Consider the following 23,416-nt stretch of genomic DNA (forward strand, 5'->3'; position numbering starts at 1 on the left):
TCCCTCTCTCCAAGGAGAATACGCTAGGTCCCGACACACGCTTAGAGTTCTTAGAGATCATCCTCGACTCCATAGACATGAAGGCGTCTCTCCCCTCGGACAAATTGCAGCGCATCCGGGACATCACCAAGTCATACTGCGAGCAACAAGTTATCACAAAACAACAGTTGCTCTCCCTTCTCGGACACCTCAACTTCGCCATGAGCGGTTCTTTCCCTCCCGAATGATTATCCTGCAAACCGGGGCCTAATCGCCAAACACCATTCCATTTTCCTGTTGTATTATCATGGCAATCATTTCATTTACATGACGTGTAACAATAAACATGTATTCCATACATCACGTCTCTCCGGTTTGAAATAAGGTCTGTGGTTGAGACACATTGAAGAGACGGATCACGTTTTGTTCTACGACATTAAATCCATCAGCAGTGACCCCACTGGTGATTTCTGAAGAGTTGACGTGTCTGAAAAACGATGGTTGTTACAAAGTGGCTGAATAGGACTACAGAAGTCGTGGAGGACGTTGTACGTCCTTACGCCGAACACGTAAACACTACGTTTGTTTGCCGTGTTCTGCTTGAAAGCAAGTACCTGTGCTCTTGTATCTGTTAAAACAAACGCTTCAACTTTTAACATTTTGAATCTGTATTTTTGAATATCGAAATTAAGTTGGCGTGACGTTGAAGTCGTGCCGCTGGACTCGGCTGTAGTTCCTTTGTAGCATAACTTTAGCATTTTTCTTCTGGCAATTAGATTTATGATTTTCAGCCAGCTCTTTGTGTACTTTTTAAACATAATAGTTGTGGTTCTCATCCAATGCTTCATATAATCGTGACTGGGGCTAAATATGCTAAACTAGTGACGTAAACACTCTCGACTGCTAACAGATATTGTTCTAAACTGTATTAAAGTAAACATGTATTATTTTAAACTGTATTGAAGTGAACATGTACTATTTGGGACTGTTTTCAAGTAATCCTATATATATATATATATATATATATATATAACCTTCTCACTTACACTCACTGACCCAGATACCAGCACACACACATATTATTTTCAAGGTTCTTTCTGGGGCCAATATAATCTCAAGCACCAATATATCTGTTTACAATGTTTGATTGTTTAGGAAAGAATAGTTTTTGTGAAATATTCCTTGGGAAATTAAAGGAGTGAATCCAGGTGCAAGATAAAAGATTGACTCTGTCCTTGTTTAGTTCCAAAGCTCTCACGCTCTGTCCAGAACTCTGATTCGCTGTATTGGACCCGACCCGAAGTGAATCCAACCAGTAAGAACACCTAGGGGAGTGAGCAACTCCTCCCCACGGACTCTCTGATTCGCTAAGGAGTGAAATCGACCAATTAGAGATTTGGGGGGGGCGGAGCAGCCGACACAACTCTGCCCCCAAATATGTCTATGAATAGTGATGTTTATTCATGCACGATGCCCCCTGTTTCTGACTGGCTGGTCCCAATATCTGTATCGCACAGCAGTAGAGCGGGGAGCCCGGAGTGCTCTGTTTAGGGGGCGCTCTGTAACTTGTATTGTTGTTTTTTACCATTAAAATCTGATTATTGTTATAATTTTTATTCCGGTGTTTTGAACTCCTCTTATTAATGTGACCAGGCTCATCTAACGGGCGGAGCGGAGCGGAGGTGGGCTTTAAGCCACCACCACTGTGTTTGCTCCAACACTGCTGATTGGTCAGAGAGAATCGTCACAATTGTTGCGTGAGATAATTCTACCAAAACATCAGCCGTTAGCAGCACTCAGAGCTCACATCTCCTCATATCTGTTCAGAAACTGGAGAAAAGTTAAACAAGTACAAACCACAGACTGTCTGTGTCATGGAGAATACAGTCACTGGTTTATTTATGTCAGTAGGCCGTTGTTGTGAGTGTGGACGGAGCAGATACTGTGTTAGCTTAGCCGATCTCCATTCAGAAAACACGCATTTCAAAAGGTTTTTCGCCTGCCGTCTGTCTGCAGGCTTGTCAAAGCATTAATTCCTGGTTCTTACTAACCGGTGTCAGTATGTTGTTACTTAAGTTGTTGCATATATCAAGCGATGCTTTTAGGATTTTTGAAAACAGGAGCTACAGAAATAGAAAAGAAAAAGTTTTGTGAGCAACGTGCTATAATATGATTCTTATTCTACAATGCACATATGATTGTTTTACTTCATATCTAATGAACTTGTGGGTTTTATATAACATTGTTTCAGAAACCTTTTTTCATTTCAGTTTCATTGGAATTGTGATAACATAATATCATTTCAATAATGTACTGAATTATTATGTTACAGAGTGTTCAGGCATTAAACAATAAAACACGTTTGGATAAAGTATAGAAGTAATAAGTTACTAAATCAAATAAACAGTGAATATAAGTATATCTACAGTAAAAATACAGATATTAAAATGATACATATAGTTGACTTCAATACCAAGTGTATAAATGACAGATGTGCAAGGTTGCTGTTATGTAGATTGTTCCTGGTTCTGGAGAGGGAGAAGCTAAAGAGCTCTCTGAGGAGACGCTGGATCAGTCTGTGGGAGAAGGAGCTCCGCTGTCTGTCCAGCTGCAGGTGCAGAGGGTGGTCAGGGTAATAGTTCATGAAGTACAGACACATTTTAATATAATATGTAATTATGAAATATGTATTTTAAAACAATGTTATGTAGGAAATAATGCACATGTAAGGGATAATGTTATAAAGAGAATATGGAAGTAACGTCTTTATAACATTATCAAATGTATTGTACTAAAAGGAAATAGATGGATGTAGTATACCAGGTAACATGTTATTCATGTTTCATTCGAGTCATCTTATCAGTTAATTAACTTCTTGTAAAAAAATGAGGTACTCAGGTGTTGCAAAATATATAAACATGTAATATTAAAACAGGATAAGTGCTCTTTTGGTGTATGTGGGTGGCTCTAAAAAGAGCCTTTTGGAGATGAAGTAGATTATCTGTTTACTTCCTCGATGATGTCCTGGATGGTGCCTTCTTCGCTGCTTTGGCAGCTGGTTTAACCACCTTCTTCACAGCTTTCTTGGGGGTTACTGTCTTCTTGGGGGTCGCTGCCTTCTTGGGTGTTGCCTTCTTGGCCACCACCTTCTTCTTCGGGCTCTTAGTGATCTTCTTCACGGGGGTTTTCTTGGCAACAGTAGCAGGCTTCTTCGCTACCTTCTTGGGTGTTACTGCCTTCTTGGCTGCGGGCTTCTTAGCGGCGGGTTTCTTCGCTGCTGCTGCTGCTGCCGGCTTCTTGGCTTTGGCTGCGGGCTTCTTCGCTACCTTCTTGGGCTTCTCGGCGGGCTTGGCTGCCTTGAAGGAGCCGCTGGCTCCGGTTCCCTTGACCTGCACCAGGGCTCCATTCTCCACTAACTTCTTCACGGCGCGTTTCACCTGGTTGGCGTTGTCGATGCCTTTAACGGCCAGCTGCTTCTTCAGGGCGACATAGGAAATCCCTTTACGCTCCTTGGAGGCGGTGACGGCTTTCAGCACGAGATCAGCGGCGCTGGGGCCCGCCTTCTTCGGCTTGGTGGCTGTCTTCTTCGGGGACTTGGCCGGAGCGGATTCTGCCATGTTGCTTTCAAAGTGGATTCTCTGGACTCGGTGAGACGGAGAGAGAAATCTCAGAAAAGCGCGGGCCTTAAACACACCATGAGAACCGTAGAGACTCAATCGCAGCCTGTCTCACAGGAGCAGCAGGCATACTGTGCCATTTTGTGTTTTCTCTTTACGAACACATGTAATAAAATCACATCTGGAGGAAACAATATAGTGTCAAATTCACCCTAAACGATAGCGAACGAGTTTATCTTGATGTAAAAGTTAAATAAACCTCAATATTGTGTTATTATTTTAATGGGAAGTCTTTCGACCTCCCTCAAATGTTGCCGTGTTTGTCGTAAATATGTGACTTTCCTCTCTAATTTCCCTCTTAAATGCTTTAAAATAATTTCAAATTCTATTTAAACTAGTTGGACATATAAATAAGATGTTTGGTTAAAGACCTAACCTAAAAAAAGTTTACTAATATAAATATGTTAATGTTAAACAGAGGTTAGTTGTGTCTCTGCAAACACACTCAAAAGAGTAGTGGGGTTGTGCTCCGGTTCTGATGGAGAGTCGGTATGTTTTCTTTTACACTTCACTGATTTAGGATCATTTAACTTAATTTAACACTTTGATAACATTTATCTTTTCTTCTTCAGAAAACTAAGTAACCTGCCGTTTGTCCACTGGAGTGATTTACAGTATATATGCCAGTACATTTATTTTTCTGATAACACGTCAATCATATAAAGTGTATTCCTCTCATCGTATCACTTTTATGATTGTTATTTATACATTTTTCGTTTTTTTATTTATTATGTTTAACTTTAAAAGACACAACAGGAACACATTTACAAAAAACACACAAACAGTTGGAGAATTGAAATCTTGGGCTGTTTTTGAGAAACTTGATTACTTTAGAGTTATTTGTTACACTCATTTAAGACTATAACAATAAAATCACTAAATCTGCTCCAAAAACACCTTTAATAAACTTTAGACTCAGAAGATTAGAGACTTTCAATACGCTACTTAGGTGTTTTGGCTCCACACACGTCTGACTAGGATTTTAACTTTATTTATTATTTAACACAGGTTAAAGGTGCTTATTTCTTTCTCTCATGTATTTGTATTCTGCATACTCTTAAAATAAAGCAATATCTTCTGACTGTTTATCACACATATTCTCAAGGTCACGATGAATGACCAGCAGTTTCACCACAATACATTGTTTTTATTCAGAAATGTTAACGACAGAACATTAGAAACAAGAGAATTTGCAGGGCAAGAAGACGTATACTTTTCTGTATTTAGTTGACAAATAACCTGAAAACCTTTTTGATTAACTTAATCTATGTATGTTTTAGTTTGTTGCCTTTAAATACTTCTCACATGAATCTTGTGATGCACCAACTTGAACACACCCGTAATTGGGTGATTCGGGTCTTGAAACAAACAGCCTCTTCCAGGCTTAATGCCTGAGTCCAAATCAATATCACTACAATAAACAATATCTAATTCTGTTTCTGTCCATCTTATTCTATTTACATCTGTATAGACTCTTTCATTTACTTGGTCACTTAAAACAATCTGCATTATTGAGATTATTGTTGTAATTATTATTTATGTTTTATTATTTATATATAAAGTTTATTTCATCTCACATTTGTCTAGCAACATAAAAACACTATTTTATTCTAATCCATTCTACTGTTTCTTTTTGCACTATTTAAATTGTATTTGTGTTTTTTAAATCAGTCTTATTGTTGTTTGTCCTAAATAAATATGTTGCCTTGTTGGAGGATCCTGGGATTTAAGATGGTCATGCCATGTCTACACTGTAGCTACTGTGCATATGACAATAAAGCCTTTGAACGTTGAATCTGCCGCCCTCACTGGTCCTTTTCCACATGGTTTACTCTGCTCTTTACAGCTCTTTGCACTTATAGTTCAATGGGAACTGTATTTTGTTGTCTCAGTTGAACCTGAAAATAACTCATTGTTGTTTCAAATGACATGTTACTGTATGAAGCGTCTAAAAGATAACATTAACACAAAGTAAACAGTTTGCAATACTTTCTCATATATTCTTATATATTTGATGTGATCTGTGGCATGATCTGATTCCTTGTCCAACACCCATTTTGAACATTACACAAATAATATATTTGTTGTTGGGTTTAGCTTCCACAGTACGTACTTCTCTAAATTCAGAGATTGCTCTCTTTTTTTCCCAGTGCTCCCAATGTGGGAATACATTTTAGATTCAGGACTCCTCCTATTACAGTACATAGTATGGGTATGTAGTAGAAAAGTTGACACTCTTTCTCAAATGATGCTACACAATACAACCAGATGCAGTACAACATCCTGGTATTCTTTGCCTTCTGCAGGTAAAACACCATGTCGTTTTGTGACATAATAATAAAGAAATTCTTTGAGATTCTAATAATCCATTTGGGATAACATTGAGATTTAACAGTCTAGTGTTAATGAATAATATCATTTCATAGCTAATTCCAAGCCTTTGTGCTGGTGTATGGTTCTAACTCCTTCACTTAAGCTTCTGTTTCTCTGATTTTCTACAATTAATAAAGTGATAATACTTGTCTGATGTTCACAGTCAGTGGGAGTTCTGCTACCAAGAGTTTGTGTCTGTTTGAGAGCCTTTGTGACCTTACAGGTTTAGATCTATCTGTCTAACACATTTCAGAATCTAAAAATATATGATAATACTCCTACTATATAAATATAGTTGTATTGTGATATACATGAGAAAAGCTGTGCTAAATTAAGTTCTCTCACTGTTGAGTAACAAAGACTATTTAGAACACAGCCAGGGCCTGTCCTGATGGGAGTGTGTTTGCAGACAGCAGAATTACCTCCGTTTAACAAAAAGGTGTTGACACATTTGGAATTCTTTCACATTGAGTCTTTAATCCAACGATTCATTTCACTATATTACAAGTTTTAGGGGGATTATAATGTATTTTAAATCCTTTAAGAGAGAGATTACAGAGAAAAGTCGTAGATCTGTACCACTCACGGCAGCAGTTTTAGGAGGTTTAATGCCTTCCCAATGAAAACACAACATTATTTAAATATTTATTTGGCTTCTATATGAAGATAAAGTCATCAGCTATCAATTCGATTAATCTTTTAAATTCAACTCGTTCTCTAAATGTGTATTATTTACAGTTTTAGATGAAGAGAAAGCACAAAGTGGCACAGTTTTTCTGCAGCTCCTGTGTGAGCCACTGAGTTGAGTCTCTACGGTTCTCATGGTGTGTTTAAATTCCTCTCTTCGCTGGGATTTCTCTCTCCGTCTCATCAGACCGAGAATCCTACTGACAGCATCATGGCAACAGAAGAAGCTCCCACTGAAGTCGCCGTCGCCGCCGCCCCAGCAAAGGCACCGGCCAAGGTACCATCCAAGTCCCCGAAGAAGAAGGCAGCCAAGCCGGCCAAGAAGGTTGGTCCCGGAGCCGCTGAGCTCATCTTGAAGGCAGTCACCGCCTCCAAGGACCGTAAAGGGATCTCTTACATCGCCGTGAAGAAGGCGCTGGCCGCTCAGGGCTACGAACACACCGCTCACATTAAACGCGCCGTGAAGAGGTTACTCGAGAATGGAGCCCTGGTACAGGTCAAGGGAATCGGAGCCACCGGCTCCTTCAAGGCCGCCGAGAAGCCAAAGAAGGTAGCGAAGAAGCCCGCAGCCAAAGCCAAGAAGCCGGCAGCAGCAGCAGCGAAGAAACCCGCCGCTAAGAAGCCCGCAGCCAAGAAGGCAGTAACACCCAAGAAAGTAGCGAAGAAGCCTGCTACTGCTGCCAAGAAAACCCCCGTGAAGAAGATCACTAAGAGCCCGAAGAAGAAGGTGGTGGCCAAGAAGGCAGCACCCAAGAAGGCAGCGACCCCCAAGAAGACAGTAACCCCCAAGAAAGCTGTGAAGAAGGTGGTTAAACCAGCTGCCAAAGCAGCGAAGAAGGCACCAGCCAGGACATCATCGAGGAAGTAAACAGATCATCTACTTCATCTCCAAAAGGCTCTTTTAAGAGCCACCCACATACACCAAAAGAGCACTTCTCCTGTATAATATTTAATTTAGCAAAACATAAATGCTTTGTGTACATAACCACATGACACTCTATTTATATATCTGCTTCCATGTTATATTCTAATATTCCATGTTGTGCTTTCATACCACATGGAATTTGCCTCAATATTCCAATATTATCTGAAGTACATTGTTCTAGTACCTGACCTGGATAACATTTACATTAGTTTGCTTTATTTAACAATACAATCTACATATATGTATGTGTACATACAAACGGGTTCTGCACTTATTTTCAGTTGATTTGGACAAAAGTATAAGTTATATGTTAGCTAATACAAAGTATATTATAATTATTATAGACATGTCTATAGAAATTGGTTATAATGCACAAACACTTTGAAATTGACCATAGTGTTTTTATACGCGACTACTAGTTTTAAGTAATACTGTATATTCCTCACAATCAGTGAAACTACTAAATATGGTCATTTTAAATGATATATACCAGGTTAGTAAATAGTTACATGAAAGTCCGGCCAGTAGAAAAGCAGGACCAATATCAACGTGTTATTTTTAGGGTTTCATTTATTAATTGATTAAATAATAAATGAAACTTGACCTTATTAATCTAAGTGTATTTTGGGTACATTTTATATTCAAATGAAGTCAACGAATAACGGATAACAGAAATGTATTCAAGCAGAAAATAGTAGAGCTATAAACAGTATTTAAAGAATATAATTCATACATGAATAATGATGTTTTTTATATTTTATTAAGTGAGTTTTTTATTCCTAAATATTTAGTTTGTATTGAATGTAAATACAATTATTATAAGTATTGTTATGACTACTATTCTGCCACTGAGATGAGACATCTCAACAGTGTGACCTTTCTTTTAAAGTTTCCCAATGAGTAAAGCTTTAGAATAACTGAACCATGAAGATTTAATCATATTTTCATGTAATCAATATTGTATTTATTCAAGTGTAACGATTGAAAAGCCTAAGGAGGCTGGTAAACACTGCAAACAGACATTTTTGTAAAGAGGGGTTTCTATTCCTGAATATTATTTGTCAACTTCACGAAGTTATAGCCTCAGAAAGGCTCAACAACATCAACGTATACATGTATTAACTACATTATTACATGTAGCTGGAAGTCAGCTGCCGTCCACCTGAGCCACGGCCCACATGCTGATTCTACCTGAAAACACTGGCATTCACTCTTAATTCACTTTGTCTGTCTTTTCTCGGCCAATCAACACTTCCTGCATTTCATTTTCTCCCTCGTAGTCTCCCATCTGTCTGTGGATGGCTACTATAGAGTGGCAAAGTCCCTCCCCTTCCGGTGGACCTCCATGTGACCTTATATCGGAAAAATAATGTATTGAAGTCAATGGGGAGAGAAAGATTATCTTTCGATCCCGTTTGAATTGTGCCACAAATTCCATGATGTTTGTCAATTCAAAAGATCATTTTGCAAGTCAAAAAAATTAAAATGTGTCGTAAAACTGTGAAGTTTGTTGGAGATTTAGAGGATGTTGCAAACCAACCTCGTCTCCGCGTGTCGTTTGACAAGCTGGGTGAATTCGGGAGAAGAGAGGGATTAAGAAACACCAGAATACAAGTTAAACAATAATCCTGCTTTAATGATATACAGTAACGATACAAAATACAAAGAAATCACGAAGCACTCTGCAGAGTACTCCGGGCTCAGGTTCTACCCCCCGTGTGAGACAGGTCTCAGGAACGGCTGGTGAAAAACAAGAGCGCGAACCAAAGGAAAACACAGGCTTTCATACTAAAACACAGGAGGAGGTGTGTACGTGCATTCCCCCAGAGGTCATCTTATTGGCAGAGATCAACACATGGCCTGTCGCACCCAATCAGTGCGACACAGCAGCTTTTAGCCAGCACACACACATCTCCTTTATGGCCCTGTGTCCCTGAGTCCATCTTCCCGCCTCCTGACTGCCACACACAAGTTAAAAGTATGTTTTAAGATATAGTTGTTATAGTTGGCTAAATATACGTAATACATGTTAATTACTTTCATATCAATAACAACGAGGAACACATTACCTATGCTCTTAAGCAGTATTAGAGATGCTTTTCAAATAGTCAAACTTCACACAGGCTTACCTATGGCCCTTCCATTTGTTTGAGCTATTGTTCACATCTTTACTTCAAATAAAAGGTTTCACATTGTATATTTCCAGCTTCCTTTACACATACTGCTATTATTAACACAAAGTAACTAACCACACACCTCTATTGAAAACAAGTCGATTCCCCTGACAATTGACATGCTGAAACTCCTGGAATGCGTCCCTCCCCCACCTCTCTCGTCCCTGTCATAAAAAACTGCTTCCATTTCATATAGAGTAATGAAAGATGTTTAAGCTAATTTCTCCACAATGTTTGTAGCCATTTAGTACCCACACATGAAAGAATAAGAACAGAGGTATAGTTGACCAGTAATCATGTAGCATTTATATTTACTTCAATTAAAACACATACACATCTGCTACAAGATTGTGTCACACACACCCTTTTTTTACGAGGGAAACATTCCAGAGCCTTGGCCTTTCACCTCAATATATTGGGGGAGGAAAGGATACTTTGTCCCTTCAAATTTAACACACATGAACATATATAAGGTGACACCAAAATGAATATACCAGATTTTACTTTCCTGTCATACCCCGTTACTTTAATCCTTCAAATAATTCAAATAATCCTTCAATTTACACATTTCTTTGTGTGAAGCGTTCAATGAACTACAACTCTGGTCTTGCACACGTCACCAACACCAAGATGGCTGTCACGTTGGTACATTTCGCCTCTTTCTTTCAGAATGAGACGAAAAGTATTAAAAGAGGTGAAAATCACTACAAGTCTGGGCATGTTGAGAGCTGTACATACGAAAAAGGGGAGTTAGTCGGTTCCGTAAGAGCCAGCATGCGGGACCGGCTTTACAAGGTTTCGGTGGGTAACACGAGTGTAATGTGTAACGTTAATGTCAGCTAGCTAACATTAGCTAACAAGGTACACTCTCGTGTTTTGCTTTATTTGAGAAAGAGCAAGAGGTACTATTACTGGTATGATAACAACCTGGTACAAAGCACACAGGCATCTTGTTAAAGTAAGTAAGTACAGTAAGTACATGTATTTTTAGCTATCTGGAGGGAATACATCAGTTATGAAAGCACTTACGCGACTCTGGGATTTGTAGTCTTTCTAGTTGCGTATTTTTCATAGTCTTATATTTCAACAGTTTTAAAACAAACTTTGAATTTTTTGACATGGAAATGATTTTTTAAGATTGACAAACAACATATGTGTAATTCATGGCACAATTCAAACGGGATCAAAAGATACGTTTTCTCTCCCCATTGACTTCAATGTATTATTTTTTCGGAATAAGGTCCCATGATGCGGAAGTAAGAGGGCGTGACTTCGCCACTCTATAGGCTCTGTGTACAAGATGGCGTCTATCAACTTCCGGCGGCTGAGTGTGCGTCTGAGTACTTCCGGTTTGAGTACAGAGTTTTGACAGCTTGACAATTTGAGAGTTTGTTATGTCACACCGAGAGCAAGAATGAGCAGATTCCGGGGTAAAGAAAAGCGATTGGCCTTCCAGCGAGTCAGAAAGTCGGCACTACATTGCTGTGTGCCACTTTGTACACATTTGTCCCGTTATCAGAAACAGAATACCTTTATTATTCCCACAGAGGGGAAATTTGCAGCTTTGTAGCAGGAAAGAGCCACAGACAGCTTAGTGTTGAATATCTTACATGCGTTAAAAAGTACTAAGTTATAATATAATAAACAATATGCTAAAAAAAAAGATAAAAAGTTACATAATTTTCAAAAATACAGATAAAAAACAAATCAAATCTACAAATCAAATCCTGTAGCAGTTCTTAGGATTTAGCAGCCCGGTATATATTACAGTTATTAAAGATGGCATATGTATATAAAGTATTGCACATAAAGCACGTATTGCACACAGTTTGACGGTATTTAACAGCAAGTTACACAATGTTATAATCGGGAGATGAGTTTCCATTCATTTTGGCAAGCCTGGGCAACAACGATTAAAAGATTTCTTGCTCCCAAACCAATTGTGTATTTCATTACAAAAAGCATTTATACCATACTATGTTTAGGTACTAATGAATTATATCCTCAAAACAAACACACACATAAATAACAAAGGAAAATACATAATTTAATAAATCCACAATATGATAACAGTTCACAGATTCATTTAATAAACTTTTACAAAACATAGGTTGATGTTATATCGGGGGGAAAAATACATATTTAAACATTTCAATTAGTCTCTGCATATTTAAGTAATGCTAGTTTATATAACAGATGAACAGATGTACAATATCCAGAAAGTAGATGCAAAAAATATATATAATGTGTGCATTTCCAACATATCCTCTGATTAAACCAATAATTAAACCAGGAATCATTTTTATAATATTCATACAACATCTGAAATAGATCAGAGAGGCAACTTGGCTCAAGCCATTAAAACCAACCAAAAGCAAATTCAAAGTAAATTCATCAAATGTATAAAAAATCAAGAAGGTTGTATTGTGTATAATGAAAAACAGAAATGAGAAGTGATAAGAGATTTATGTTCTGAAGCATATAAAAAAATAGACATTGAAACGGACTGTGTTAAAACTCTGTTGGGAACAATCCCTCCGTACAACATCAAGACTTTGATTTCCTTCTTGAGATTAGAAAAGACGAGGTGATCCAGGCGGTGAAAGAGCTGAATGTTGGTAAGAGCCCCGGTCCTGATGGCTTGCCCACTGAGTTTTACCAACTATTATCTGATGATGTTTTGAACTTACTGACCTCTATGTTTAATGAAGGTCTCAGCAGTGGTTGTATGGGGGACTCATTTTATGAAGGTGTCTTGACTCTACTATATAAAAAAAACGATGAAACTGATATAGATAATTACAGACATTTAACTATTATGAATACTGATTATAATATACTAGCAAAAAATAATAATAGATAGATAGAGCTTTATTGTCTCCCCTAGGAGAAATTTGAACAGAGATCACATATCACATGGCAAAGAAACAAACAAGAAACATACAGGTACAGCCCTCTCCCTATTGTATTATACATAAATCAAATATTGCACGTTCCCTATTGTATTATACACAATCAATATTGCACTTTCCCTATTGCACCTATGCATAGTGTCCGTCAAATTGCACATATCCCGATTGTGTCCATACCTATTTACACATAATGCACTTCCCCTATTTAACCTTCTCGATTGCACAAACTACACTGTAAACATTGCCCTCCCAACAACTCCTAACACAGCATAATCACAATTGTGTCTGACTGTTCAGCAGCTTGATTGACAGCGGAACAAAGGAAAACTTATACCTGTTCAATCTACAGTTTTGGTAATCTATACCTTCTGCCCTCGAGGGCAGCAACTCAAACTCTCTATACAGGATGTGTTTGGGGTCGCATGCGGCCTTGCTTTCTCACCATCTCCTCAAATGTCTCCTGAAGAGAGGATGGTGGAGGCAGGCCACTTAGTTTTCCAGCCCTTTTTATCCAGCTCTGGAGTTGTAGATTTTTAGATTTAAGTGACAAGTTACCAAACCATGATGTGATGCCATAACGAATAATAGACTCAATTGCTGCCCTGTAGAACCTCAACATGATGCGTGTATCCACTCCATGAACCCTGAGCCTATGCAGAAAATGCAGGTGCTGGCTTATCTTTGAGCATACCTGATCCACCTGATGGGCCCAGCCTAACTGAGCATCAAAATAAATCCCCAAATAATTAAAACTTGTAACCTGCTCAACTCCCTCCCTGTTGATAAGGACGGGGCTGTGATGACCTTCTGACTTGGGGTCAAAGATCACTTCCTTTGTTTTTTTAACATTCAACACCAGGTTTTGCGCCTCACACCACTTCCCGACCTCTTCAAACTCAAGTTTATAAATAGAAATGTCTGAGTCTCTAGTCAGTAGACTAAGTATGGCTGTCTCATCAGAACACTTTATAATGTGGTTGTGTGTGTGCTGACTCCTACACTCATCTGTGTGTAGAGTGTGAAGAGAAGAGGAGAGCTAACGCAGCCTTGTGGTGCCCCTGTGCTTATGACCTGGGTGTCAGAGAGGGTCGAGTTTACTTTCACCTGCAGCTGCCTTTCAGTTAGGAAGGAGTGATACCATCTGATTAAGTAAGGATTCACATCCATCTGTTTGAGCTTTTTTAACATCATTTGGGGAAGAGTAGTATTAAAAGCTGAGCTAAAGTCCATGAACATTAATCTAGCATAAGCTGAAGGATTTTCCAGGTGTTTTAGAATAAAGTGAGTTGTAGAGGTCAGAGCATCATCTGTACCTCTGCCATCGCTATACGCAAACTGGTAGGGGTCCAAGAGGTGTTGCACCTCAGTTCGCAAGTTCCCTACAATAATCCGTTCTAGTGACTTCATAACTATTGAGGTCAAAGCCACTGGTCTGAAGTCGTTGTTGTCACGTGGGCATGGTTTTTTTGCAACTGGTATGATGACAGCTTTCTTCCATATTTGAGGGATGCTTCCCGAGTCAGCAGAGAGCTGGAATAATGGACTCCAGGCAGGGGTGAGCTCATCTGCAAACGTTTTCAGCAGGAGTGCCGAAATACCGTCTGGCCCACTGGCCTTCTTAGTATGCAGTTGTTTGAAAATCCTGGCCACAGCACTATCATCAATTCTTCTTCTTCTATTGTGTATTGGGTCATAGGTTAAAGAGGTTGACAAGTTAATACATGCATCAATGTTAGAAGCAGAATTCATATCAAAACGTTTGTAGAAGTTGTGAAGTTCATTTGCTTTGTTAAGCTCATCCAGAACATGCATCTCCCTCTTGCCGGAGTTTAGATTTGTAATTTATTTCACAGAGTCCCACAGTTCTTTCGAGTTCTTGGTTGAGAAAGCCTCTCGGACACTCAGACTATGTTGCTCTTGGGCTTCTTTAAGTTTCCCCTTTAGTTCTCTTTGAGCTGATCTCAGTTGTATTGCATCGTTCTTTTGAAAAGCGATATTTCTTCGTCGGATACACTGTTTAATATCCGATGAGATGTAGTCTTTATTGTTTGGATATATCCTAATGGTCTTTTTTGGCACAACAGTATCGACACAAAAATGAATGTAGTCTGTGATGGTCTCAGCGATGGTATTGGTGTCATTGTCCTGGTAGAATACTTCCCAATCTGTGGCCAGGAAGCAGCCACTTAGCTTTTCTTTATGCTCATCCTGCCATAGACGGACAGTTTTAGAGACAGGTTTACTTCTCTTGATGGCAGCCTTAAAGGTGGGGATTAGCTGGACGGTGTTATGGTCCGATGCTATATGTTATTCCCATGCATCAAGGTTATTTTCATGTATGTAATTGTTTTTTCTGCACAGTGTAGAGTCTTGTTGTGATGAGAGGGATACAGGTATTTCATAAAATAAACGTGCTCCCTGGAGGTTAGCTACAGAATTGATATCACAATTTAATCGGAGCTGATCACAAGTTGTCATGACTGATCCAGTCATCTCGATGAGCGTTCGGGCTGTGAATAAACAACTTGTGTTTTACTTTTAGGCTGTCTGAAGGTATGGACAGCTATCAAAGCTAATATACATCACATTAAGAACGATGAACAAATGAAAGTCGGACACAAATATATCATTTAAATGATTTATTGAAGTTTGCAATGTTTTGAACAGGCATCCACGCAGTCACCTACTTTGTAATGTTCGATACCTCCCTGTAAGCGTCACGATATCGGCCTCTCACCCACAACCTCATATACGAGTACTGAATGTGCAGCAAAGTGATCTTAGGAAGGCAGATATAGCAAAAGATGAACGTAAACGACAAACGATGTTTCTTTCCTGGTAAGTCAACAATGGGTCCTCAATGTACACGCCCCGGATTCCTATGACGAAAATAATAGAATGTCGCCAGTTGTCATGACTCAATTTATACTGCAACACCGCCTCTCCTCCCTCGTTTCCGCGGCCGTTTTAGCAGCTCCTCCGGGACGTAGTCCAGCAGGCCCGGTTCCGGGGCGGCTCTTCTCCGTAAGGACAGCAGACATTCCCTGTCGTAGGGCCCCAGCACCTGCTCGCTTCCCACGGCTATCCCGGCGTTGGCTTCGCTTTGTAAACAGCGAATGCTAGATGTTATTAGCATTAGCAAAAAAAGCACAGCAGTCCTCTTCCCCATCGTCATCTTGCCTTATTGTTCACTTATGTGAGCTTGCCAGGCTCCACAAAAAAAAAAAAAACAACACAGCACACTTGAAAAAAAGAAAATCTTGACAAAACAAACGTGTAATGAATGAATAACTTAGTAAACAAACAAACATTCTCTCCCGATCCCGAGTCGCGTGCAGTGCCGCGCCTCTTCCTGCCGATATGCTCATTCATCTTCTATAATGAATAGATTAACAGATATATTAGATACAAAAATAGAGAAGGAGCAAACATGTGCTATAAAAGGTCGCCTTATGTGAGACAACTTATCAATTTAAAGAGAAATTATAAATAAGCCAAAAGAAGAAAATTATTTTTTTGTTATTGGACTTGATCAAAAAAAAGCCTTTGACTATTTATCCAGAGATTACTGATGGTCGGTGATGAAGGCCTACGGATTTCCTGAAGCCTTTAGTTCATAAACATGATTAAGTGTCTGTATTTTAAATCTTGTGTTTGTGTAAATGTAAACGGTGTGTTAACAAATGAATTTCATGTTGAGAGGGGTTAAGCAGGGGTGCCCTCTAAGCGCAGCTCTGTACGTGCTAGCCAATAATAGTAAAAGACATCTCTTCTCATATAATTATTACAACCAAACACATGTTTGCCTTATATTAAACCAATTCCATTCAAATTAAAAAAGCCCTTTTAACCTGAACTAATTAATCACCATACAAGTCTTACACCTTTTTCCCTTTCCACGTTCATTCTTTCTATTTTTACACTGAATCTTCTAAATCATAGCAATACATTATCAACTAACTGTTTCCCACATTCTTTAAGTCTCACATTTAATGTGATGTAATATGGTGTCATTGAGCCCTGATCTACAACATTCTACATATATCTATATTATTTGACATTGACAGATTTAAATGATGTTATCTCTACACTCATTTATTCAAGATGTCCTGCCAGGTTGTCATTATGCTCTATTAGTGCTTATATTTCAGACATCCGAAAACAGATGTCTAAAATATTGTTAGCATTGTTGTCCACTCTCACCTCTTTTCTGTTATTTCAATATTTACATTAGGTTTTGGAAATGTCTATGGGTATGTGTGATCTAATGTGTACCTTTTCCCTAGCCTATTTATTACGTTTAAAGCCCTTCTCTCCACATGGAATCATTAGCTTACTACATCAAACATTTGCATTAATGCACAGACTCGATTCAATTCAGACATTTACAGGTTTTTTATAAAGGCATCAGGAAAGCCTTCATGTAATCTCTAGAAATACTATGAAATGCTTTCTTTGTTGACCAGTTTGAATGGCTTGTACTAGATTGCGTTGGGTAATATAGTATCTGATTGTTTATGTATGATATCATATTTCTTGATTTAGGTTATCATTTTCAGTTTTTAAAAGAGCAAGTTCTTCAACCATTTTATATTTTAAATTAATCTGAACAAACAATATACTGTAATGCATCAAGTCTTTTTAGGTTTATTTCATTATTTAGATTTCAATTAAAAAAATGTTTCTCTTCTGTTCTCAAAAACTATGCTCAAATGGTGATTTGTTTTGCGCATGCTTAGTACTCAACCAATCCCGTGCGAGCAACAGCTCAGTCTCATTTGCATCGGAGGAATATAAATAGACCACGCTGTCTCTCGGTGAATACTTTATTCTAATTTGTCAACTCCCAAGCGTTGATCATGCCTGAAGCAGCCAGCGTGAAAGCGCCCAAGAAGGGCTCCAAGAAGGCGGTCATCAAGACCGCCAGCAAGACCGGCAAGAAGAGGAGAAAGTCCAGGAAGGAGAGTTACGCCATCTACGTGTACAAAGTGATGAAGCAGGTGCACCCCGACACCGGCATCTCCTCCAAGGCCATGGGCATCATGAACTGCTTCGTGAGCGACATCTTTGAGCGCATCGCCGGGGAGGCCTCCCGTCTGGCTCACTACAACAAGCGCTCCACCATCACCTCCAGGGAGATCCAGACTGCCGTCCGCCTGCTGCTCCCAGGAGAGCTGGCAAAGCACGCCGTGTCTGAGGGCACCAAGGCCGTGACCAAGTATACCAGCTCCAAGTAACCTGTTGTCGCTACTGCTACAAACCAACGGCTCTTTTAAGAGCCACCCACTTCATCTACTGCTGCTATCCTCTTTCAAAGTGTCCCGATATACGTCAATATAGTTGCTTTTTAATATAACTAAAATAATACATGGTACAAGTTGCCATCATTTATTCAATAAAAAAAACTGGTTTTTAAAGTAGGTATTGGTGGTAATGACATTAAACTGGTATGCTCACTTAGATCATCTTCCTGTGAACTGGCTTTTACTATTTACATTTAGTTAATTTTGCAACACACGCCTCCTCAATTGTATTATTAATTTCTTCCTATCTACATCACTTCCACCTGGAGGTTTTAATGCTTTACAAATAAAGCTATATTGTATCTTAAGTGCTGCAAATATAATAATGTATGTACGAATGAGAATAGGTTGTATTACGAAGTATGTTAACACATACAAGGAATTTGCTTTGGTATATTTGGTGCATACAAAGACACAGAATGAAGAATACCTAGCAAAATAATCAAAATAAAATAGAACTATATACATTTTGAGAAGACATACGTTATAGATCTTTATGAATACACATGAAATAAGAGATGTCCTCAAAATATTAAAGATAACAAAAGTAGACATCACACAAATTACAATCTACCAAATAAATTACAACTGATGATCAATTTATTTTCCGTTAGATGTTTAGCTCAAACGTTACAACTGCATGTATTTCGGTTTTGAGTTATAATACGGAATATATTATTTAAGTTAAGATAAGTTAATTACACACTGTAAATAAACAAAGTATGGCACCTTTATGAATGTGTTAATGTTCTCCACACATTGAGACTTTCGCTTCTTAAATTACAGGAGTTTATATTCATCTTTGAACGGTTGAAAACTATTTCAGAAAATAAACATTTTTAAACTTTAACGTCTCATTCTGAAAAGAATTCAGGCGGCAGATTGACCTGTTTTCTGATTGGACGATCACAGTTACGGGTCAATCTGACCAATGAGCGAACAGCTGCGCTCCTATATAATCTGGTGAGAACTGTGATCGAGTTACTTTCTTCTTGACGTTGAAGAATAATCACATAGAAAATGTCTGGTCGCGGAAAAGGTGCAGGAAAGGTTAGGGCGAAGGCCAAGACTCGCTCATCCCGTGCCGGGCTCCAGTTCCCCGTCGGCCGTGTCCACAGGCATCTGAGGAAGGGTAACTACGCCCATCGTGTCGGTGCCGGAGCCCCGGTGTACCTGGCCGCTGTGCTGGAGTACCTTACCGCTGAGATCCTGGAGCTGGCTGGAAACGCCGCCCGGGACAACAAGAAGTCCCGTATCATCCCCCGCCACCTGCAGCTCGCCGTCCGCAACGACGAGGAGCTGAACAAGCTGCTTGGAGGAGTGACCATCGCTCAGGGAGGCGTGCTGCCTAACATCCAGGCTGTGCTGCTGCCCAAGAAGACCGAGAAGCCCGCCAAGAAGTGAAGATCCTGAACCCGCTTCTACCAACACCCCAAAGGCTCTTTTAAGAGCCACCCACTTCCAACTAAAGAACATTCCTCTCTTCACTACACAACTACTTAAAGGCTCAGAACAGTTATCTCCCCCTTGCACTATATGTATTGAGTTGTACAACATATTCAACAAGTCGTATATTAAACAAAGTCACTCAATTTTTAAAACACATTAAAGGGAAATAAACACTTTAAATATAACCATACATTACTATTTATGTAATCTGTATTTCGTGTTGTAGCCTCTAAACTAAAGCAAACTCCTCTTCAGCTTGTCCTTCGTACATCCAGTAGGTTAATCACTACATTCTCAAATGAATAGCGGTTTGGTTTCTACATCTGTCAGTCCACATAAATAAAGCCACAACGTTTGTTGGAGCCATCATTAATGTTTAACTCAGTTTACACTACACTCTATCAGTAGCTACTTATTGGCAGGTGTCTGCAGTTCACCGATCAATAGCGTACCGTAACTTTTAAGCACTCGATCGTATCTTTTGCCCACACACACATTGAAGTGAATACAGAACAGGTTGTTTTTAGTCCCAGCCTTTATTACATTACATTACATTTCATTTAGCTGAGGCTTTTATCCAAAGCGACTTACAATAAGTGCATTCGACCAGGAAGATACAACCTTGAAGAAAACAGAATCATATAAGTACATCAGGTTTCATAGAGCCAAACATTTCAAGTGCTACTCAACTGGCTTTAGATAAGCCAGTCCTTTATTAGTATATAAGTGCTTTGTTAGTAATTCTATCTCTGGAAGTGGAGTCCAAAGAGATGAGTTTTCAGTCTGAAGAAGATGTGTAAGCTTTCTGCTTTCCTGAATTCAATGGAGAGCTCATTCCACCATTTTGGAGCCAGGATAGCAAACCCACGTGTTTATCCACCTGGTGTCAGAGTTCACCAACAAATGTTTGGAGCAGAACGAAAATAGTGGCTCTATTGTAGTGGATTAAATATTAACACGTGTGTCTTTCTAACAGTTATTTATTTATTTGTTATTAGCATTTTAAGAGCTTAAGTATATCTAGGTACATATATTAATGAATTTATCCTCTCCAATTAGCAGTTATTTAATGTGACCATTGTATATCTATCGTTAGGAGTTAGTTTAGTAGCTCTAAAACAAACAAGGTAAAAACTATTATACAGCACTATTTCTAGATTAGATAAATCAGTAACATCCTAAATAATATTGTTTAAACTAAACTTTATGTTGTACTCAGCCCACACACAGTTAGATGCAAGTGTCTTATCATGAAATGACACACTGCATTTTATGCAAAGTATCAGGTTTTTATGTGTAAACCTCTTCAAAAACGTGTATGCTAGCCATGTACTTGCTAGCATTCTTTAGTTAAGCTCAATTTTAGCTAGAATCGTCACTGCCGAAACATATGGTTAAGTCTCGGTAATTTACATGATCGTTTCGGTCGTGACAAAATGGAAAAAGTAAGCAGGTAAATCCCATAGTTCTGAAATAAATGTGTTTTAAAGTCTGAAAATCAGTGTGTTACTTTAAAGCTCTCCTATTGTACTATTTTTAGGCATATATTATAGGTCTCAGATATATATAAAAAACATGTTTATTTAGTGTTTTGCTCAAAATACCAAATAGATCACCCACTCTAGCCTAACCCCCATCTATTTCAGCTGTTACTAAAGTGCTGATTCTGAGTCAGTAGCTTCAAACATTCACTTCAACATAAGGCATGTTATGAGTTAAGATTAAAGGTCCCATGTCATGGCCATTTCTACTGATCATAATTCCATTGTTGAGGTCTACTAAAATAAATGTATATTGTGCAACTTTCCAAAATCAATGACTTTACTGGCATTCATCCAGACCAGTGACCTTGTATAAAATTCACAAGTGGACCTTCAATAAAAAAAGTTTGAGTACCCCTGCGCTAGGGCTAGGACTAGTAATTATATTAACTTGTTTACAGACCAAAATGATATATTCAGTTAAGTTAGTATGGCCTTTGTCCAAAGACACCACTTGATGTCAGTGTCTAGCCATAAATGAGAGCCTGCATTACAAACAAAGTGGTAGGTTACAATTGGATCAACATTGTAGGCGTTTATATACTATGTTATCATAATGTGTTACTATGGACCATGCTTTCATAATCTAAGGGGGACAATGTGTTTATAAAAGTATATGCACACGTACGTTTCAGGACTTGTTACTCTGTAAGAGTGTGTTTGTGGCTCTTAAAAGAGCCGTTGTGTTTCGGTGTTCTGGTCTGAGGTCAGTTTAAGCCCTCTCTCCGCGGATACGGCGGGCCAGCTGAATGTCCTTAGGCATGATGGTGACCCTCTTAGCGTGGATGGCACACAGGTTGGTGTCCTCGAACAGGCCGACCAGGTAGGCCTCGCTGGACTCCTGCAGAGCCATGACGGCAGAGCTCTGGAAGCGCAGGTCGGTCTTGAAGTCCTGAGCGATCTCCCTCACCAGGCGCTGGAAGGGCAGCTTGCGGATCAGCAGCTCGGTGGACTTCTGGTAGCGGCGGATCTCCCTCAGAGCAACGGTACCGGGTCTGTAACGGTGAGGCTTCTTCACGCCGCCGGTGGCAGGGGCGCTCTTACGTGCAGCCTTGGTGGCCAGCTGCTTCCTGGGAGCCTTTCCTCCGGTGGATTTACGGGCGGTCTGCTTTGTTCTTGCCATGGCTAGAGAGACTCTGCTTCTCTGTTCGAAAAGTAGTAATGTGGAGAGCTGTCTCTGTCTCTTATATAGCCAGAGCAGGCACGGCAACGACGCTGATTGGTCAAATGTATACACGTAACACTGCAGCTCAACTATTGGTTGGTAGAGATTGGAAAATTCAAATTTCGCGCTCATTTGTTAACTGTTCTTATTATACATCCATGTGTGACATAATACAAAAGTCCAGCAAAGATGAATGATGCACAAATTATTCTATACATTCATAAACTATGAATTCTGCATATTGTAATTCATACATATTTTGATGTAAATATCGCTATATTTCTAATGTTATTATAGCATTCTTAAAATAATTTGTATTATGTATACGGATAAAACACCAAGACAAATTCTAAGTATGTGTTACTTGTCAACAAACCCGTTTATGGTTATGATTTATGATTCTCTAATAACGAAATAATGTCTTTATATGAAGAAAATAAAGAATATGTTATCTGAGTTTCATACTATGGAGTCAGCTATTTATAAGCAAAGCGATGACCTGAATCAAATACACTATCATTCACAGCTGGTGTGAAATTTGAGTATTAATTTGATTAAAACTTTTTTTGGCAATGAAAGATGAAGAAATGACTTTAATGCATCTTGGAATTACAGATCAATTCAATACATGCACATCTTACTTGGTCCTGATATTCACTGCTGACTGGCTTGCATCATTCACAATGGAAATATAGCATGGTGTAATGCGTGGCTCAGGTATACAGAGAATTGTACTGAATGCTACTTGGGTGAAGTAGAATTCAGCAACATTAATACAGAAGACTTATTGAATAGAGGATACTACGTGACATCCAGCAAAAGGGGCAATGTCCTCCTGGGAACCGAGGAAACAAATGTTTTCCAATCTTCTTTATTTTGTATCTCCTACCTATTTAGAGTTAAAAGAAAAAAATCTTGCAATTTAGACTTTTTTAATAGAATTGTATTTGTAAATGTTACAGTATGTCCACTGTAGAGGAAGTCAGGAACATTTTAGTTTGAAAAGACAGCCACAATTAATAGACTGACGATTTAAAGTATTATGGTTATAGTGATATTAATACAAGAATACATTCAGCTTTATTTAAAACATAAATAAGTAATTGATCTGAACATTGCTGTTTATTTGTTTTTTGGTGAATCTTTCCAGATCTTCAAAGACATGGAGTCAATGTACTGAAAGTACCTCATTGGACTCCAGATGCAGATTTTCACATTATAGCCACTCGGG

The 23,416-nt window shown here is 38.9% G+C and overlaps 5 protein-coding genes across 5 annotated transcripts; 3 read left to right on the top strand and 2 right to left on the bottom strand.

Annotated features, from left to right (window-relative positions):
* Nucleotides 1–2,492: 2,492 nt before the first annotated feature.
* LOC307022813 (histone H1-like) lies at nucleotides 2,493–5,259 on the bottom strand. The gene is made up of 2 exons (XM_079655705.1): nucleotides 2,989–5,259; nucleotides 2,493–2,587 (listed from the first exon to the last, which is right to left on the bottom strand). Exons 1-2 carry the CDS (start codon nucleotides 3,594–3,596, stop codon nucleotides 2,551–2,553), a joined length of 645 nt encoding a protein of 214 aa, XP_079511831.1. The 5' UTR covers nucleotides 3,597–5,259; the 3' UTR covers nucleotides 2,493–2,550.
* A 1,290-nt stretch (nucleotides 5,260–6,549) lies between these two features.
* LOC307021120 (uncharacterized protein) lies at nucleotides 6,550–7,697 on the top strand. Its single transcript, XM_079652948.1, has one exon. It carries the CDS (start codon nucleotides 6,928–6,930, stop codon nucleotides 7,582–7,584), a length of 657 nt encoding a protein of 218 aa, XP_079509074.1. The 5' UTR covers nucleotides 6,550–6,927; the 3' UTR covers nucleotides 7,585–7,697.
* Nucleotides 7,698–17,578: 9,881 nt separating this feature from the next.
* Nucleotides 17,579–18,045, top strand: LOC307021137 (histone H2B 1.2-like). Its single transcript, XM_079652967.1, has one exon. The coding sequence runs from the start codon at nucleotides 17,587–17,589 to the stop codon at nucleotides 17,962–17,964; it is 378 nt and encodes a 125-aa protein (XP_079509093.1). The 5' UTR covers nucleotides 17,579–17,586; the 3' UTR covers nucleotides 17,965–18,045.
* Nucleotides 18,046–19,013: 968 nt separating this feature from the next.
* Nucleotides 19,014–19,456, top strand: LOC307021132 (histone H2A-like). Its single transcript, XM_079652962.1, has one exon. It carries the CDS (start codon nucleotides 19,051–19,053, stop codon nucleotides 19,432–19,434), a length of 384 nt encoding a protein of 127 aa, XP_079509088.1. The 5' UTR covers nucleotides 19,014–19,050; the 3' UTR covers nucleotides 19,435–19,456.
* A 2,258-nt stretch (nucleotides 19,457–21,714) lies between these two features.
* On the bottom strand, nucleotides 21,715–22,155 carry LOC307021125 (histone H3.2). Its single transcript, XM_079652953.1, has one exon. It carries the CDS (start codon nucleotides 22,141–22,143, stop codon nucleotides 21,733–21,735), a length of 411 nt encoding a protein of 136 aa, XP_079509079.1. The 5' UTR covers nucleotides 22,144–22,155; the 3' UTR covers nucleotides 21,715–21,732.
* Nucleotides 22,156–23,416: the final 1,261 nt, after the last annotated feature.

The sequence above is a fragment of the Notothenia rossii genome, assembly GCF_949606895.1.
Source record: "Notothenia rossii genome assembly, chromosome: 10".
NCBI classification, from domain to species: domain Eukaryota; kingdom Metazoa; phylum Chordata; class Actinopteri; order Perciformes; family Nototheniidae; genus Notothenia; species Notothenia rossii.

Bases quoted from the DNA above. Each gene is read 5' to 3' on its own strand.
- LOC307022813 (XM_079655705.1), bottom strand. From the start codon at position 3,596: ATGGCAGAATCCGCTCCGGCCAAGTCCCCGAAGAAGACAGCCACCAAG. The intron at 2,588-2,988 runs GTAAACAGATAA...CTGCACCTGCAG, and splicing joins TCCAGGACATCATCGAGGAA to CTGGACAGACAGCGGAGCTC.
- LOC307021120 (XM_079652948.1), top strand. From the start codon at position 6,928: ATGGCAACAGAAGAAGCTCCCACTGAAGTCGCCGTCGCCGCCGCCCCA.
- LOC307021137 (XM_079652967.1), top strand. From the start codon at position 17,587: ATGCCTGAAGCAGCCAGCGTGAAAGCGCCCAAGAAGGGCTCCAAGAAG.
- LOC307021132 (XM_079652962.1), top strand. From the start codon at position 19,051: ATGTCTGGTCGCGGAAAAGGTGCAGGAAAGGTTAGGGCGAAGGCCAAG.
- LOC307021125 (XM_079652953.1), bottom strand. From the start codon at position 22,143: ATGGCAAGAACAAAGCAGACCGCCCGTAAATCCACCGGAGGAAAGGCT.